The 15,882-nt window shown below is 46.5% G+C and overlaps 1 protein-coding gene across 1 annotated transcript in view; it reads left to right on the top strand.

The window, feature by feature from the left end:
• The window catches only part of nlgn2a (neuroligin 2a), a 207,252-nt gene extending 192,048 nt beyond the window's left edge, over positions 1-15,204 (top strand). The window contains exons 6-9 of the mRNA XM_029666732.2: positions 2,458-2,723; positions 3,068-3,221; positions 4,418-4,784; positions 8,859-15,204. Coding sequence (XP_029522592.2) covers positions 2,458-2,723; positions 3,068-3,221; positions 4,418-4,784; positions 8,859-9,690 — 1,619 coding nt within the window. The 3' untranslated portion in view covers positions 9,691-15,204. The remainder of the gene's footprint in view (positions 1-2,457; positions 2,724-3,067; positions 3,222-4,417; positions 4,785-8,858) is intronic.
• Positions 15,205-15,882: the final 678 nt, after the last annotated feature.

The following is a 15,882-nucleotide window of genomic DNA, read 5'->3' as shown; positions in this document are numbered from 1 at the left end:
TGCACATTAATACAAAATGAAAAACAGACATACCTTTTTTACATAAGTATTCAGACCCTTTTCTATGAGACTCGAAATTGAGCTCAGGTGCATCCTGTTTCCGTTGATCATCCTTGAGATGTTTATACAACTTTATTGTAGTCCACCTGTGGTAAATTCCATTGATTGGACATGATTTGGAAAGTCACATAGCTGTCTATATAAGGTCCCACAGTTGACAGTGCATGTCAACGCAAAAACCACACCATGAGGTCAAAGGATTTGTCCATAGAGCTCCGAGACAGGATTGTGTCGAAGCACAGATCTGGGGAAGGGTACCAAAAAATGTCTGCAGCATTGAAGGTCCCCAAAAACACAGTGATCTCCATCATTCTTAAATAGAAGAAGTTTGGAAACACCAAGACTCTTCCTAGAGCTGGCCGCCTGGCCAAACTGAGCAATCGGGGGTGAAGGGTCTTGGTCAGGGAGGTGACCAAGAACCCGATGGTCACTCTGACAGAGCTCCAGAGTTCCCCTGTGGAGATGGGAGAACCTTCCAGAAGGACAACCATGCTGCACTCCACCAATCAGGCCTTTATGGTGGAGTGGCCAGATTGAAGCCACTCTTCAGTAAAAGGCACATGACAGCCCGCTTGGAGTTTGCCAAAAGGCACCTAAAGACTCTCAGATCATGACAAACAAGATTCTCTGGTCTGGTGAAACCTAGATTGAACTCTTTGGCCTGAATTCCAAGCGTAACGTTTGGAGGAAACTTGTCACCACCACCATCATGAAGCATGGTTGTGGCAGCATCATGCTGTGGGGATGTTTTTCAGCGGCAGGTACTGGGAGACTAGTCAGGATTGAGGCAAAGATGAATGGAGCAAAGTACAGCGAGATCCTTGATGAAAACCTGCTCCAGAGCGCTCAGGACCTCAGACTGGGGCAAAGGTTCACCTTCCAACAGGACAACGACCCTAAGCACACAGCCAAGGCAACACAGGAGTGGCTTCGTGTCTCTGAAGTCTCTGAATGTCCTTGAGTAGCCCAGCCAGAGCCTGAACTTGAACCCGAACTAACATCTCTGGCGAGACCTGAAAATAGCTGTGCAGCGACGCTCCCCATCCAACCTGACAGAGCTTGAGAGGATCTGCAGAGAAGAATGGGAGAAACTCCCCAAATACAGGTGTGCCAAGTTTGTAGTGTCATACGCAAGAAGACTCAAGGCTGTAATCGCTGCCAAAGGTGCTTCAACAAAGTACTGAGTGAAGGTTCTGAATACTTAAGTGAATGTGATATTTCATTTTTTTTCATTTATACATTAGCAAACATTTATAAAAACCTGTTTTTGCTTTGTCATTATGACGTATTGTGTGTAGATTGATGAGGGGGGGGGGGGGAACAATTGAATCCATTTTAGAATAAGGCCTAACCTAAAATGTGGAAAAAGTCAAGGGGTCTGAATACTTTCCGAAGGCACTGCACGAGCCCTTTTGTCAATCGTATATCTCAGCCTTTTATCGCCCTCGTTCTTTTTCTTACTCTATCACTTCTTACAAACTTTCTCACCCCACTCTTCAACTCCCTCTCCTTCTCTCCCCCCGCCCACCCTTTCTCTCTTCCTCTCTCGCTCTTTCTCTGTCTCTCTTTCTCTGTCTCTCTCTTCTATGAGGAGAAATGCTGAGGTAGCAGGTAGGGCTAGCTCGTGTCTGAGTCATACACTTCCTAATAAACTCCCTGGGAAATAGAGGCTCTGCTCTGCGTCACTGCTTAATAATTCACCAGGAATCTACAGAAGAGGAAAGGAGTGCGGAGGAAGAGAGCGAGACGAAGGAGGAACAGTAGGGAGGGATGAGAGCCCCCTCCTGTTACGAGGCACAGGACCGACGGAGAGAAATAGAAAAGAGAGAGAGCGAGAGAGAGAGAGAGAGAGAGCGAGAGAGAGAAATCTGTGGACGATAGGAAGGAAAAGTTGCTTTTAGAAGCAGACTGTGTAGTCCCCCATCGATTTCCCAGTCTGGGCTGTATCATATCATTTCAAGTCTGAGATTGTTGGAGTTAGAAGCACATGCCTTTCTCTCTGATTTGTTACAGTGAGTAAGATGTAGGGAAAAGCAAAGACAAATCTGTGGAGAGTAAAAGGAACAAACTTTCACAACCTAAGTATTCTCAATCCCTTCCCCAAGTCTGAACTTTTCAGATTGTTCAAAGTACAGTATTAACTTCTCTCTTCCCGGAGAGAAAGGAGGCAATGAGAGGATTCCACGTTAGACTATTGAGATGCACCCATGGCTGCTACTCTAGTGACCTAACGTGTGTAGCACACTTTGACGAAACAAAGTCAATGTCCGCTCACCTTTTCCTGACGTATATAGGATATTATTTTTTGTCCAGGTGATATTACGTTGGATGGTCATGAAACTGCCACCTTACAGATTCAGTTGTATAACTTCTCCTTCCACTCTCTCTCTCCTCCAGGGTTGTTCCAGAGGGCCATAGCCCAGAGTGGCTCAGCCATCTCCAGCTGGTCGGTCAACTACCAGCCCCTCAAGTACACTAAGATCCTGGCCCGAAAAGTGGGCTGCAGCCACTCAGAGACAGCAGAATTAGTGGACTGCCTGAGGAAGAAGAACTTCAGGGAGCTGGTGGATCAGGACATTCAGCCGGCCCGCTACCACATCGCCTTCGGACCCGTAGTGGACGGAGACGTGGTGCCGGACGACCCTGAGATACTCATGCAGCAGGTGTGTGTGGGCGGGCGTGCGTGTGTGCGTGCGTGCGCGTGCGTGCGTGTAGTATAGTAGTCACAGCTCTCCGACTGCAGAGACAGAGGTACTTCATTGGTTGTGATGAAATCCCAAGCTGAGATTCACCAAGGGTAAAATGTAAAAAGAGAAAGATTATGATAAGACATTACTGTAATGGTTCAGTGTAATTGAAGACAGTTTCATATTTGAGGCTTTTTGGTGTTTAATGCTCTTTTTAAGGTGCCAAAAGTGCTTAAAATTTTATGGGGCAGCACCACTCATCTCATCCACGTCTAATGCATTTATGGACCTAACGTGTCCTTCTCTTTTTCTGCCACTAGGGGGAGTTCCTGAACTATGACATCCTGATAGGAGTGAACCAGGGAGAGGGGCTCAAGTTTGTTGATGACAGTGAAGACAACGATGGGATCTCAGCTGCAGCGTTCGACTACACTATATCTAACTTTGTGGACAATCTCTACGGCTATCCTGAGGGTAAGGGTCTCTGTGTACCTATTCATGTACCGCTTTTCAGAAAGTATTGTGTAACAATATGAGTCAATATGAGTCTTCTTGGGTAAGTCTCATCAGAGCTTTCCACACCTGTATTGCGCAATAGTTCCCCATTGTTCTTTCTATTAGGTGCTGAGGATCATGGCTAGATAGCAATTTTCAAGTCTTGCCACAAATTTAAGTCAAAACTGTAACTTGGCCACTCAAGAACATTCTCTGTCTTCTTGGTAAGCGACTCCAGTGTAGATGTGGCTTTGTGTTGTAGGTTGTTGTTCTGCTGAACGGTGAATTCCTCTCCCAGTCTCTGGTGTAAAGCAGACTAGACTAAGTTTTTCTCTGGAATCTTGTCTGTTCTTAGCTTCATCCCGTTTATCTTCATCCTGAGAAACTCCCCAGTCTTTGCCGACGTCAGGCATACCCATAACATGATGCTGCGCCACCATGCTTGAAAGTAAGGGGGCAGTTAGTCAGTGTTGTATTGTTGGATTTGCACCAAAGTTCAAGGACGTGTAGACTGTATATAACCACTAGAGAGGAACAGTGTTTCCCAAAGCCAAGTTATGTGGTTTACTGTTTGGTAAAATCTTCTATTCAAACTTCAATTCACTAACATTTGCCCTTTTCTCTGACTCCTCCCTTACTTTTCCCTCTCTTCCCTTACTTTTCCTCTCTTCCCTCACTTTTCCCTTACTTTTCCTCTCTTCCCTCACTTTTCCCTCTCTTTTCCCTCTTTTCCCTCTCTTCCCTCTCTTTTCCCTCTCTTCCCTCTCTTTTCCCTCTCTTCCCTCTCTTTTCCCTCTCTTTTCCCTCTCTTCCCTCTCTTTTCCCTCTCTTCCCTCTCTTTTCCCTCTCTTTTCCCTCTCTTCCCTCTCTTTTCCCTCTCTTCCCTCTCTTTTCCCTCTCTTCCCTCTCTTCCCTCTCTTTTCCCTCTCTTTTCTCTCTCTTCCCTCTCTTTTCCCTCTCTTTTCTTCTCTTCCATCTCTTCCCTCTCTTTCCCTCTCTTCCCTCTCTTAACCTTCTCTCTCTCAATTTATCTTTCTCTCTCGCTTCCTTTTGCTTATTATCTACCTACGTCTCTTTCTGTCTCTCTTCAACTCTCACTCTGTCCATGTCTAATATCTCTCTCTCGTCTCACACCCCCCTGTTCTTCCTCCCATCCTCCCTCTCCTCCCATCTAGGTAAGGACATCCTAAGGGAGACCATTAAGTTCATGTACACCGACTGGGCCGACCGTGACAACGGAGACATGAGGAGAAAAACCCTCCTCGCCTTATTCACGGACCACCAGTGGGTGGCGCCGGCAGTGGCCACGGCCAAACTGCACGCCGAGTTCCAGTCTCCCGTTTACTTCTACACCTTCTACCACCACTGTCAGACGGAGACGCGGCCAGAGTGGGCGGACGCAGCCCACGGGGATGAGATCCCCTACGTGTTCGGGGTGCCCATGATCGGAGCCACCGACCTCTTCCCCTGCAACTTCTCTAAGAATGATGTCATGCTCAGTGCTGTAGTCATGACATATTGGACTAACTTCGCTAAGACGGGGTAGGTGGCTGATGGGTAGGTGGTAGGTGGGTAAATGGTAGGTGTGTAGGTGATAGGTGGTTGATGGGTAGGTGGTAGCTGAGTAGGTGGTAGGTGGGTAGGTGGTAGGTGTGTAGGTGTGTAGGTGATAGGTGGTTGATGGGTAGGTGGTTGATGAGTAGGTGGTAGCTGAGTAGGTGGTAGTTGGGTAGGTGGTTGAGTGGTAGGTGGGTAAGTGGAAGGTGGTTGTTGGGTAGGTGGTTGGTGGGAAGGTGATTGGTTTGGTAGGTGGTTAGTTGGTTGGTTGGTAAGTGGTTGGTGGGAAAGTGGATAGGTAGGTGGTTGGTGGGACGTGGATCGGTGGTTGGTGGGACAGTGGTATGTGGGTAGGTGGTTGGTGGGACAGTGGTATGTGGGTAGGTGGTTGGTGGTATGTGGGTAGGTGGTTGGTGGGACAGTGGTATGTGGGTAGGTGGTTGGTGGGACAGTGGTATGTGGGTAGGTGGTTGGTGGGACAGTGGTATGTGGGTAGGTGGTTGGTGGTATGTGGGTAGGTGGTTGGTGGGACAGTGGTATGTGGGTAGGTGGTTGGTGGGACAGTGGTATGTGGGTAGGTGGTTGGTGGGACAGTGGTATGTGGGTAGGTGGTTGGTGGGACAGTGGTATGTGGGTAGGTGGTTGGTGGGAAGGTGGGACGGTGGATAGGTGGATAGGTGGTAGAGGGATAGGCTGTTGGTTGGTGAGAAGGTGGGTAGGCGGTTGGTTGGTAAGTGGTTTGTGGGACGGTGGGTATGTGGTTGGTGGGACAGCGGTTGGTGGGACAGTGGTAGGTGGTTGGTGGGTAGGTGGCTGGTTGGTAAGTGGTTTGTGGGACAGTAGGTAGGTGGTTGGTTGGTTGATGGGAAGCTGGGTAGATGGAAGGTGGTTGGTGGGAAGTTGGTTGGTGAAACGGTGGTAGATGGTTGGTAGGACAGCAGTAGGTGGGACAGTGGTAGGTGGTTGGTGGGTAGGTAGGTAGGTAGGTAGGTGGTTGGTGGGACAGTGGTATGTGGGAAGGTGGGTTGGTGGGACGGTGGATAGGTGGTAGAGGGATAGGTTGTTGGTCGGTGAGAAGGTTGGTAAGTGGTTTGTGGGACGGTGGTTTGTGGGACGGTGGTTGGTGGGAAGGTGGGTAAGTGGGACAGTGCTAGGTGGTTGGTGGGACAGTGGTAGGTGGTTGGTTGGTAAGTGGTTTGTGGGTTGGTGGGTAGGTGGTTGGAAGGTAGGTAGGTGGTTGGTTGGTAAGTGGTTTGTGGGAAGCTGGGTAGATGGAAGATGGTTGGTGGAACGGTGGTAGGTGGTTGGTTGGTTTGGTGGTATGTGGTTGCTGGGTTCGTGGTTGCTGGATAGGTGGTTGCTGGATAGGTGGTTGTTGGATAGGTGGTTGGTGGGAAGGTGGTTGGTGGATAGGTGGGTAGAGTAGGCAGAAGGTGGTTGGTTGGTTGGTAGGTAGTCGTTGGAATGGTGGGTAGGTGGTAGGTGGAAGGTGGTTGGTTGGTTGGTAGTTGGTGATAGGTGGTTGGTAGATGATTGTTTGGTGGTAGGTAGGTAGGTAGGTAGGTAGGTAGGTAGGTAGGTAGGTAGGTAGGTAGGTAGGTAGGTAGGTAGGTAGGTAGGTAGGTAGGTAGGTAGGTAGGTGATTGGTGGTAGGTTGGTTGGTGGGTAGGTAGGTGATGGCGGGTAGGTAGATGATTGTTTGGTGGTAGGTAAGTAGGTAGGTAGGTGATTGGTGGTAGGTTGGTTGGTGGTTGGTGGGTAGGTAGGTGATAGGGGGTAGGTGGTAGAAGATTGAGGATGGTGTTTTGTTTGTTCTCCCTCCTCTTGAGGACTATTTAATGTAGGGCTCTATTCAGCCCTTAGTGCTGAAGATCCTCTTTATAATTAATGGCACTGTTCCCGCGGTCGCTGTAGCTGCGTTCAGGGTAAACACTGTTTGTCGGTTCAATCGGAAATGACCTTACCATTTTTATGCAGATCTTCCGTGATACAGTACTTTGGCTATCCAGACCCCCATGTCTATGATTTGCAGCCCTAACAAGAGTATCATACTGTATGTAAAAAGCTAAATTAAATTTATTCTGATTTTGAATGTATAAATAGTTTTAATGTTGGTTTGTATCAAATTCATCAGGTTGTTTAACAGTGAAGTATACACTAAGTATACCAAACATTAAGAGTACCCCCCTGAGTGTACCAAACATTAAGAACACCCCCCTGAGTATACCAAACATTAAGAACACCCCCCTGAGTGTACCAAACATTAAGAACACCCCCCTGAGTGTACCAAACATTAAGAACACCCCCCTGAGTGTACCAAACATTAAGAACACCCCCCTGAGTGTACCAAACATTAAGAGCACCCCCTGAGTGTACCAAACATTAAGAGCACCCCCCTGAGTGTACCAAACATTAAGAGCACCCCCTGAGTGTACCAAACATTAAGAGCACCCCTGAGTGTACCAAACATAAAGAGCACCCCCTGAGTATACCAAACATTAAGAGCACCCCCTGAGTGTACCAAACATTAAGAGCACCCCTGAGTGTACCAAACATAAAGAGCACCCCCTGAGTGTACCAAACATTAAGAGCACCCCCTGAGTGTACCAAACATTAAGAGAACCCCTGAGTGTACCAAACATTAAGAGCACCCCTGAGTGTACCAAACATTAAGAGCACCCCTGAGTGTACCAAACATTAAGAGCACCCCCTGAGTATACCAAACATTAAGAGAACCCCCTGAGTGTACCAAACATTAAGAGCACCCCCCTGAGTGTACCAAACATTAAGAGCATCCCCTGAGTGTACCAAACATTAAGAGCACCCCCTGAGTATACCAAACATTAAGAGCACCCCCTGAGTGTACCAAACATTAAGAGCACCCCCTGAGTATACCAAACATAAAGAGCACCCCCCTGAGTGTACCAAACATTAAGAGCACCCCCTGAGTATACCAAACATTAAGAGAACCCCTGAGTATACCAAACATTAAGAGAACCCCCTGAGTGTACCAAACATTAAGAGCACCCCTGAGTGTACCAAACATTAAGAGCACCCCCGAGTGTACCAAACATTAAGAGCACCCCCTGAGTGTACCAAACATTAAGAGCACCCCCTGAGTATACCAAACATTAAGAGCACCCCCTGAGTATACCAAACATTAAGAGAACCCCTGAGTATACCAAACATTAAGAGAACCCCTGAGTGTACCAAACATTAAGAGCACCCCCTGAGTGTACCAAACATTAAGAGCATCCCCTGAGTGTACCAAACATTAAGAGCACCCCTGAGTGTACCAAACATTAAGAGCACCCCCTGAGTGTACCAAACATTAAGAGAACCCCTGAGTGTACCAAACATTAAGAGCACCCCTTGAGTGTACCAAACATTAAGAGCACCCCCTGAGTATACCAAACATTAAGAGAACCCCTGAGTATACCAAACATTAAGAGCACCCCTGAGTATACCAAACATTAAGAGCACCCCCTGAGTATACCAAACATTAAGAACACCCCCTGAGTGTACCAAACATTAAGAGAACCCCTGAGTATACCAAACATTAAGAGCACCCCCTGAGTATACCAAACATTAAGAGCACCCCTGAGTGTACCAAACATTAAGAGCACCCCTGAGTATACCAAACATTAAGAGCACCCCTGAGTGTACCAAACATTAAGAGCACCCCTGAGTATACCAAACATTAAGAGCACCCCCTGAGTGTACCAAACATTAAGAGCACCCCTGAGTGTACCAAACATAAAGAGCACCCCCTGAGTGTACCAAACATTAAGAGCACCCCCTGAGTGTACCAAACATTAAGAGCACCCCCTGAGTGTACCAAACATTAAGAGCACCCCCTGAGTGTACCAAACATTAAGAGCACCCCCTGAGTGTACCAAACATTAAGAGCACCCCCTGAGTATACCAAACATTAAGAGCACCCCCCTGAGTATACCAAACATTAAGAGCACCCCCTGAGTGTACCAAACATTAAGAACTTTGGAATATCTAAAGTTGATTGAAATCACCTGAGTGAGATTCATCCTCTTTCTCCTCCAGGGACCCCAATCTGCCAGTGCCTCAGGACACCAAGTTCATCCACACCAAGCCCAACCGCTTCGAGGAGGTCATCTGGACCAAGTTCAACTCCAAGGACAAGCAGTACCTCCACATCGGCCTGAAGCCCCGCGTCAGGGACAACTACCGAGCCAACAAGGTGGCCTTCTGGCTGGAGCTGGTCCCTCATTTACACTCCCTCCATGAAGTCCTGAACCCCACCACCACCAGGCTACCTCCAGGCAGCACTCGCCCCCCCGGGGGCCCCTGGAAGCCCAAACCCCGCACCACGGGCCACCCCTACCCCACCTTCCCCGACCCCGTGGAGCCCTACGGATCAGAGCGGCCCAGACTGGACCTCTTCCCCGGTGACACGCGGGATTATTCCACAGAGCTGTCGGTGACCGTGGCAGTGGGGGCGTCGCTGCTCTTCCTCAACATCCTGGCGTTTGCTGCGCTCTACTACAAGCGGGACAAGCGTCAGGAGATGCGGCGCCACCGGCTGTCTCCGCAGCGCCACGGAGGGCCTGCCAACGACCTGGCGCACAGCCAGGAGGAAGAGATCATGTCCCTGCAGATGAAGCACTCGGAGCACGACTCGCACCACGACATGGAGCCCCTCCGGCCCCACGACATCCTGCGGCCCTCCTGTCCGCCCGACTACACCCTGGCCCTGCGGAGGGCCCCGGACGACGTGCCCCTCATGACCCCCAACACCATCACCATGATCCCCAGCACCATCACCGGCATGCAGCCCCTCCACCCCTTCAACACCTACCCCAGCACCGGCCACAACAACACCCTGCCCCACCCCCACTCCACCACACGTGTATAGTAGAGCTACAGCTCTCCCTGGGGGACCGGAGGACCAACTACACACTCTGGTTTATCACTATTGGATCGCTATGGATATCTCTCTCTCTCTCTCTCTTACTCTGTTTTTCCAACCGTCAGCCTGCTGCCCTGATGCTGTGTCTTTCCTACAGCGCAACCTTGCTGGGGTTAAGTGGAAGTGCAGCTGAACTGCAGGGGAAGCAGGTGTTATTGAGGGTGTTGAGATATTTTGAGAGGGTCTCGTATTCTCTGATCCTGACAGCCCCCAAACCTGCCCACAGGATGATCCTCTGCCTCTTACTGTGCATTTCATTTGGTTGTTTTTTTCATCCCATGTTTTCTCGGTTTCTGTGCTGTAATAGGGTTGGGGACAGAGGAGGCTGGTGGGTTGAGCTATAGGAGGACAGGGTCATTGTAATGGCGGGAATGGAATGAATGGAACAGAGTCAAATATGTGGTTTCCATATGCTTGATGTGTTTGACATCATTACATTTATTCTACTCCAGACTTTACAATGAGCCCGTCCTCCTATAGCTCCTCCCAGCAGCCTCCACTGGTTGGGGATCGTTTTTTGGAGTGTGAGGTAAAGCGTTTGGTTCCTTTTCCTTCTGATATATTGGAAAGCCTCTATCTCTCTACTCATCTCATCTGCTTACTTGAGTCTCTTCTCTTTTCCACATCCCTCTCTTTCCCTCCTCTGTAGTTCTAAAACAACCATTTTTATACAAGGCGTACAGTACATACAGTAAGTATATATCATGAAAATATTGGTATTCTGATATCGTCTTTCTACCAGCATTCTTGGTGCCAAGTACTGTGTTGTTTTCCCATAGGAGGGGAACTGAGAGAGAATCAAGAGTGTTGAGCTGTATCAAGATAGCCTACTTACTGTGTGTTCATGAAAAGTGCCAAACTGGCCTATCTTGTGCTTTTTTCGTTATCTTTTTTCAACGTTTGTTTGTTTGATTGATTGATTGTTGCTTTCGGTTCTTATTTTTTGTGGAAAGATTTTTAAATATATAGATATATAGACACACATATATATATATATAGTTATATATAAATGTGTACAAAGAAGAAAATATCGAAATGGTTTTCTCAGTGGGGATCTATGCATGAATTATTTTTAAAAACAATGATGGGGAAAGGACACTGGATAGTCAATATTCACACATCTCCTGTTTTAAACTATTTCTATCTCAATTCCATATGCTTTTTCTTCATATTTTCTTTTCTGCAAGAAAAAAAACCTGGTGGCACGTCATAAAACCCCTGCAGCGGTGCTTCTTTCATTCATGAACATTATCCTTTACAACAACGAAAAACCTGACTGGACCAAACATGAATAAAAACAATTCTTATACACATTGATTATACAACACATTGCTTATGTTGATCACCTCCCACCCTTATTGCTTAATGTCTACTATTGCACAACAGACTGCATTCTACCCCAAACAAATCAACTACCCTGGTAAATCAATTCAACTTTTATTGACACAACACATTTCATAAAAGTGTGTGCAATCCAATACATTAAGAACACTAAACATTAAAAAAAACAAGACTACATTTCGATCACATAAAGACCCCTTTCTCTGTCTCGCATCCTCCTCCTGCTCTGCTATCATCCAGCCAGGGCCCCTCTTACGTAATGTGAGTTATTGGTGCCACTGCAGCAGCTCTGTATTTTTCTCGTAATAACCAGGCCATCCACTGAGCCTTGGGCCCCTGTCTCTCCGTGACTCATTATGGCAGGCGTAGAAGCCATAGACTGCCACTGAAATGGCATCCAGTTCCCTGTGTAGTGCACTACTGTGGGCCAGTCAGGCCAAAAGTAGTGCACTATGTAGGGAATAGGATGCCATTTTGGACACAAACCTAGAGGTATTGGTGTCCATTATGCTCTGGCCAAAAAGGGAATAGGGTGTAGGGAATAGGGTGTAGGGAATAGGGTGCCCTAACGGTAGACCTATCGTTTATCAAGGTGAACCTGCCAGGGTTCTCAGAGGTCCTGGGTGGGAAGGTACATACGGCCAAGTCTCGGGTCCTCGTATAACGTCACTTTTTCCTAATGATGTTACAACGAAGGAGAGAAAAGGGACAGTCCCTCCATCTCCCTCTTTCTTTTACACTCTCCCCTTCTCTCCGCCCGTCTCCGCCTTCGATTTCTGGCCCGTACAAACGCTGTTTGATGAACGCCTGTGTGCGCGCGCGAGTACATGTCAGCTCAGCTTCCCAGGGCCAGGGGTAACTAGAGGGCAGAGAGAATGATGGAGGAAGATGGAATATGTGTGAGGAAAGAGACAGGCAGGCATCTCGTATCAGAGGCGCCTCCCCGTGGTGCGAGACCCCAGTAACAACTGCTTACACACACACTCCTCCATTCTTCCTCTCACTCTACTTTCCCCATCCCTTTCTCCTTACCTCCACCAGTAAACACCAGTCTGATTCAGGACTGCTGCACATGCAATTTCAACTAATTCTCTTTGTGGAAAGTTGAGAGCAGAAATCGCCGGCGTTTCAACTCGTAACTTCACTGTGTGCCGTCTTTGAACCCTGCATCTCCTGACCCTTCCCCCCTGACACATGTCCCTGCTGACTCTGTTGCCCTCAAGTCGCCTTCGCTCCACTGCTGTACATTGAACTCTAAGCACACGGAGGAAAGACTGGTGGTCTATCAGACAGGCCAGGGTCTGGGATAACAGAGCTGGGAAGAGGACTGGGAGTAAGAGGTCCTTAGACCAAGGGACAACAAAGTGATCAGCTGTTTTTACTCTTTCCTTTTTTTTTGAACAGGGAGGTGCACGTAAAAGTCAAGGGAAAGCCTGTTGACAACACCTCCGTCCGTAATGCTATGACATGGCCAGCAGAGGGGGCTGATGGGCGAATAGGATTAATCCAACTGAACTGAACTGTGGCGCTGTGTGTGAACCCACAGTGCGCTGTAGTATCCTCGGTTAGAAACCGCTAGCGACAGTGTTGTCTCTGCTTGTGTTTAGCTTTAGACGTTTCTTTGGTACCTATTTCATTACTGCTTGAAGGTGGGGGGGGGGGGGAGAGACAGTGTGTGGTGGGGAAACACGAGAGATGATCCGCTGTACAATATACTGTAACAAGGACCAGACTGGGGTTGTGTATGTGGAATCAGAGGGAGTCAGTGGATTTATATGCTGGAACTTTTCTCTCCGCTACAGAGATGGACTTACTATAAAATGTGATATTGGACTAGAATATGAAACCTGGGAGAGAGCCCCAAAGCCTCCAAGTCATCATCACAGCCTTAAACAAAAGGGAAAGGGTGTGAGATGTCACCGGGACAGTGGACAGACTAGGGCACCGACATCTTATTTCAGGTGTGGGAATGATCAGATACATCTGTCCTATCAAGTCTTTGTGCCATTAGATCGTGAACTTTTTTATCCTGTGAATAAGAGGGCAACGGGAGGGTCGCAGAGGAAACTAGTACTACTACAAATACAACACAACAAAACTTCAACCAATCGAAGAGTGACAGATGCTATTTCATTTTTTTCCCTGTTCTTTTCCTTGTCTATTTTATACGCTTACACACTAGAGGGCGCCATGGTGACACAATCGCCATAACAACCTACCGTTCCTCTGAACATTCTGAATGTGGAGGAATTCAGCGTTTTGCGACAGAGAGACGTCAAAAAAAGAGGAGCAAAACTGTACATTTTTAAGTGTAAGAACAAACAGTCAAAAATCTTTGTAAATATTACGTTTCTTGTTTTGTTTTTTTCGAGTGAATGAATGAAATGACTTTGTGACGACAACAGGGACAACAGGTGCAAGTTGAAAGGGGGTCTCCAGCTAGTATTGTATGTTAACCGTACGCCATTTAAATGTATTCGCCAACTTTTCCGAGAGATTCAGGAAAGTGGGATTCTCGTTCTGTTAGCTCTTTCCGTGCATGTAACTAACAAAGTTGTTCCGAAGTGGATAGACAATGGACATTCAGAACAAAGTCATCAAGTGTTGTCTACGTAGCATCTTGACTACTCAACCTGTGTAAGCACTAAGCGAACACCGTAGCAGGGATACTAACCCATTCTCATTCTCTGCTGTTGGTTATAGGGTCTCTCCCACGTTCAAATGGGCCCTGCATAACTGCAGGCCTGTATTAGCTGTGTACCACACCAGCCATACTGGATGACGATACAGCACACCTTAAAGGTGTAACTTCCACCACCCAATGTGGCAACGACAAAACATGGCCAAGAAGCAAAAAATAAAATAAAATTAACCTTTAAAAACATCCTTGTGGCTTTTGGAATGTGTATAGTCCCAACCCTGTTGACTCTCCTACCGTTGTGTAGCCCCGGAACCACAGGGAGAACGAGAAACGATGGCTTTTTGTAACCTAAGTTGCCTCTGATCTAGCCTATTCCCAGATCGGTTTGTGCCGTCTTGCCAACTCCTATGGTCATTGTCGCGACTAGGAGTTGACAAGACGGCACAAATAGATCTGGGACCAGGCTACGTCTTAGCCTTATCGGAAATCACGTACTGCGGGTGGGACACATGTCCCCCTGAATACACTGTGTTACGTACAATATGTGTCCTGTTCATGTAGGTTGTGCTATCTGTGTACAGTGACCTCATCATAAACTATCGGTACCGCTAAGCTTGCCTTCCAAGTGGAAAGGTGAGGTGGGAATTGAGCTGCTTAGTGGGCAGATGGTTGAACTGCATGACAAGGCATGTACATAGGTATAGACCAGGAAGTGTGAGTGTGTACATGTGAGAGTATGTGTTAGGATAACTCATTTGGTGTGTAAGCATAGGTGTGTACTCCATTTTGTTGTAGCATTAGTTAGGACTAATGCAAAGGGAGTTGATATCTATAGTGTTAGTTTAGTAGGACTTTAAAACGAACCCCCCCAAAAAAATCCATATTGGATTTTAATGTATTATCTCCCGCACATAAAGAAAGTTGTACTTTTTGGTGCAAAACCAATTTTGTTAAGTGTTCAATGATTAACACCATCTGTTGTTATAAAGCAGCTAACACTGTTTTATAGATTTGCCAGAGTGATGCTTTGTTCAACACCTGTTCTGAACTAAAGAGGTAGACCGTAACAATGTTTCATGTAGGTGAATTTCCTGCCTTGCTCGTGACTACATGTCATGGTTGACCTTCAAAACCGAGAAAGGTTGGTCTATGTTATGGTCAAGGCACCTGAGAGTCCAGTTGTACTGAAGCACATGACAAATAACCCTGGGAAACATTCTGAGCTGGGTGTCAGTTCGGGCCTCTGCATAGTCAAATTTGCACCTGTTGTCTTGTTTTTATTTTCTTTGTTGAATTCCGAAACCCAAGACTTGAGATGAAGAAAACATGTTAATAATGGATTTTAAAAACATATTATAATTAAAAAATGAAAGTAAAACTATATAAATAAGGTGATGATATTTGTTTACTTTAGAAGTTATGATGCACTGTATGCTGTGATTCTGATGTGGGGAACATTAAAGACATTCATAGCCAGACTGTCGACTATGCCTCTTCATTGGCCTACTGCACCCCGTTCAACTCCATGTAGAACACAGATTTTTCCATTACAAACAATGTGATTATTGGAATACATCAGTGGAATACCAATACCTTGCCAATATGTTGCATCAAGAAACTGTTTTTAATACTGCTTTGAGGTAATAAGACTAGTAAATATTCAGCTAATATTCATAAGTACGATTTTCTTACAGAGAAGCAAACAGACAAGCAAACTTGAATAAGTTTCTTTTCATTTCTAACTTTTGTGTTTATGTACATTACAATGAGAGGGAACATTGCCCCTTTTGAAAGATGATGCTTTTCGACACTTGACTGATTTACATCAGTATCAGTCATTGGGTATTAAAAACAATGCGTGGTTTGATCCAACGTAACAAAATGACATTCAAATGAAATGTTAACCCTACTCACCACATGAGAGCCAAAACAAAATAAAAACAAATGTGTCAAGAAAACATTTATTTTAAAAATATGACCATTTGCATTCAACAAAACGTATAAGGCATGAATAAAATGCAGTAATTTTTAAACTTTGTTTATTTACAGAATTTGAATTATTAAACATTGAAAGAATTAAAAAATAGATTTAGCATCAGACCCTAGTACCCTAGGTAGACTGATTCATGCTCAGTTCAAGGAATAAGTCTTCTGTA

This window comes from Oncorhynchus nerka, linkage group LG8 (assembly GCF_034236695.1).
Source record: "Oncorhynchus nerka isolate Pitt River linkage group LG8, Oner_Uvic_2.0, whole genome shotgun sequence".
NCBI classification, from domain to species: Eukaryota; Metazoa; Chordata; class Actinopteri; order Salmoniformes; family Salmonidae; genus Oncorhynchus; species Oncorhynchus nerka.
This window is presented reverse-complemented; position numbering and strand designations above follow the sequence as displayed.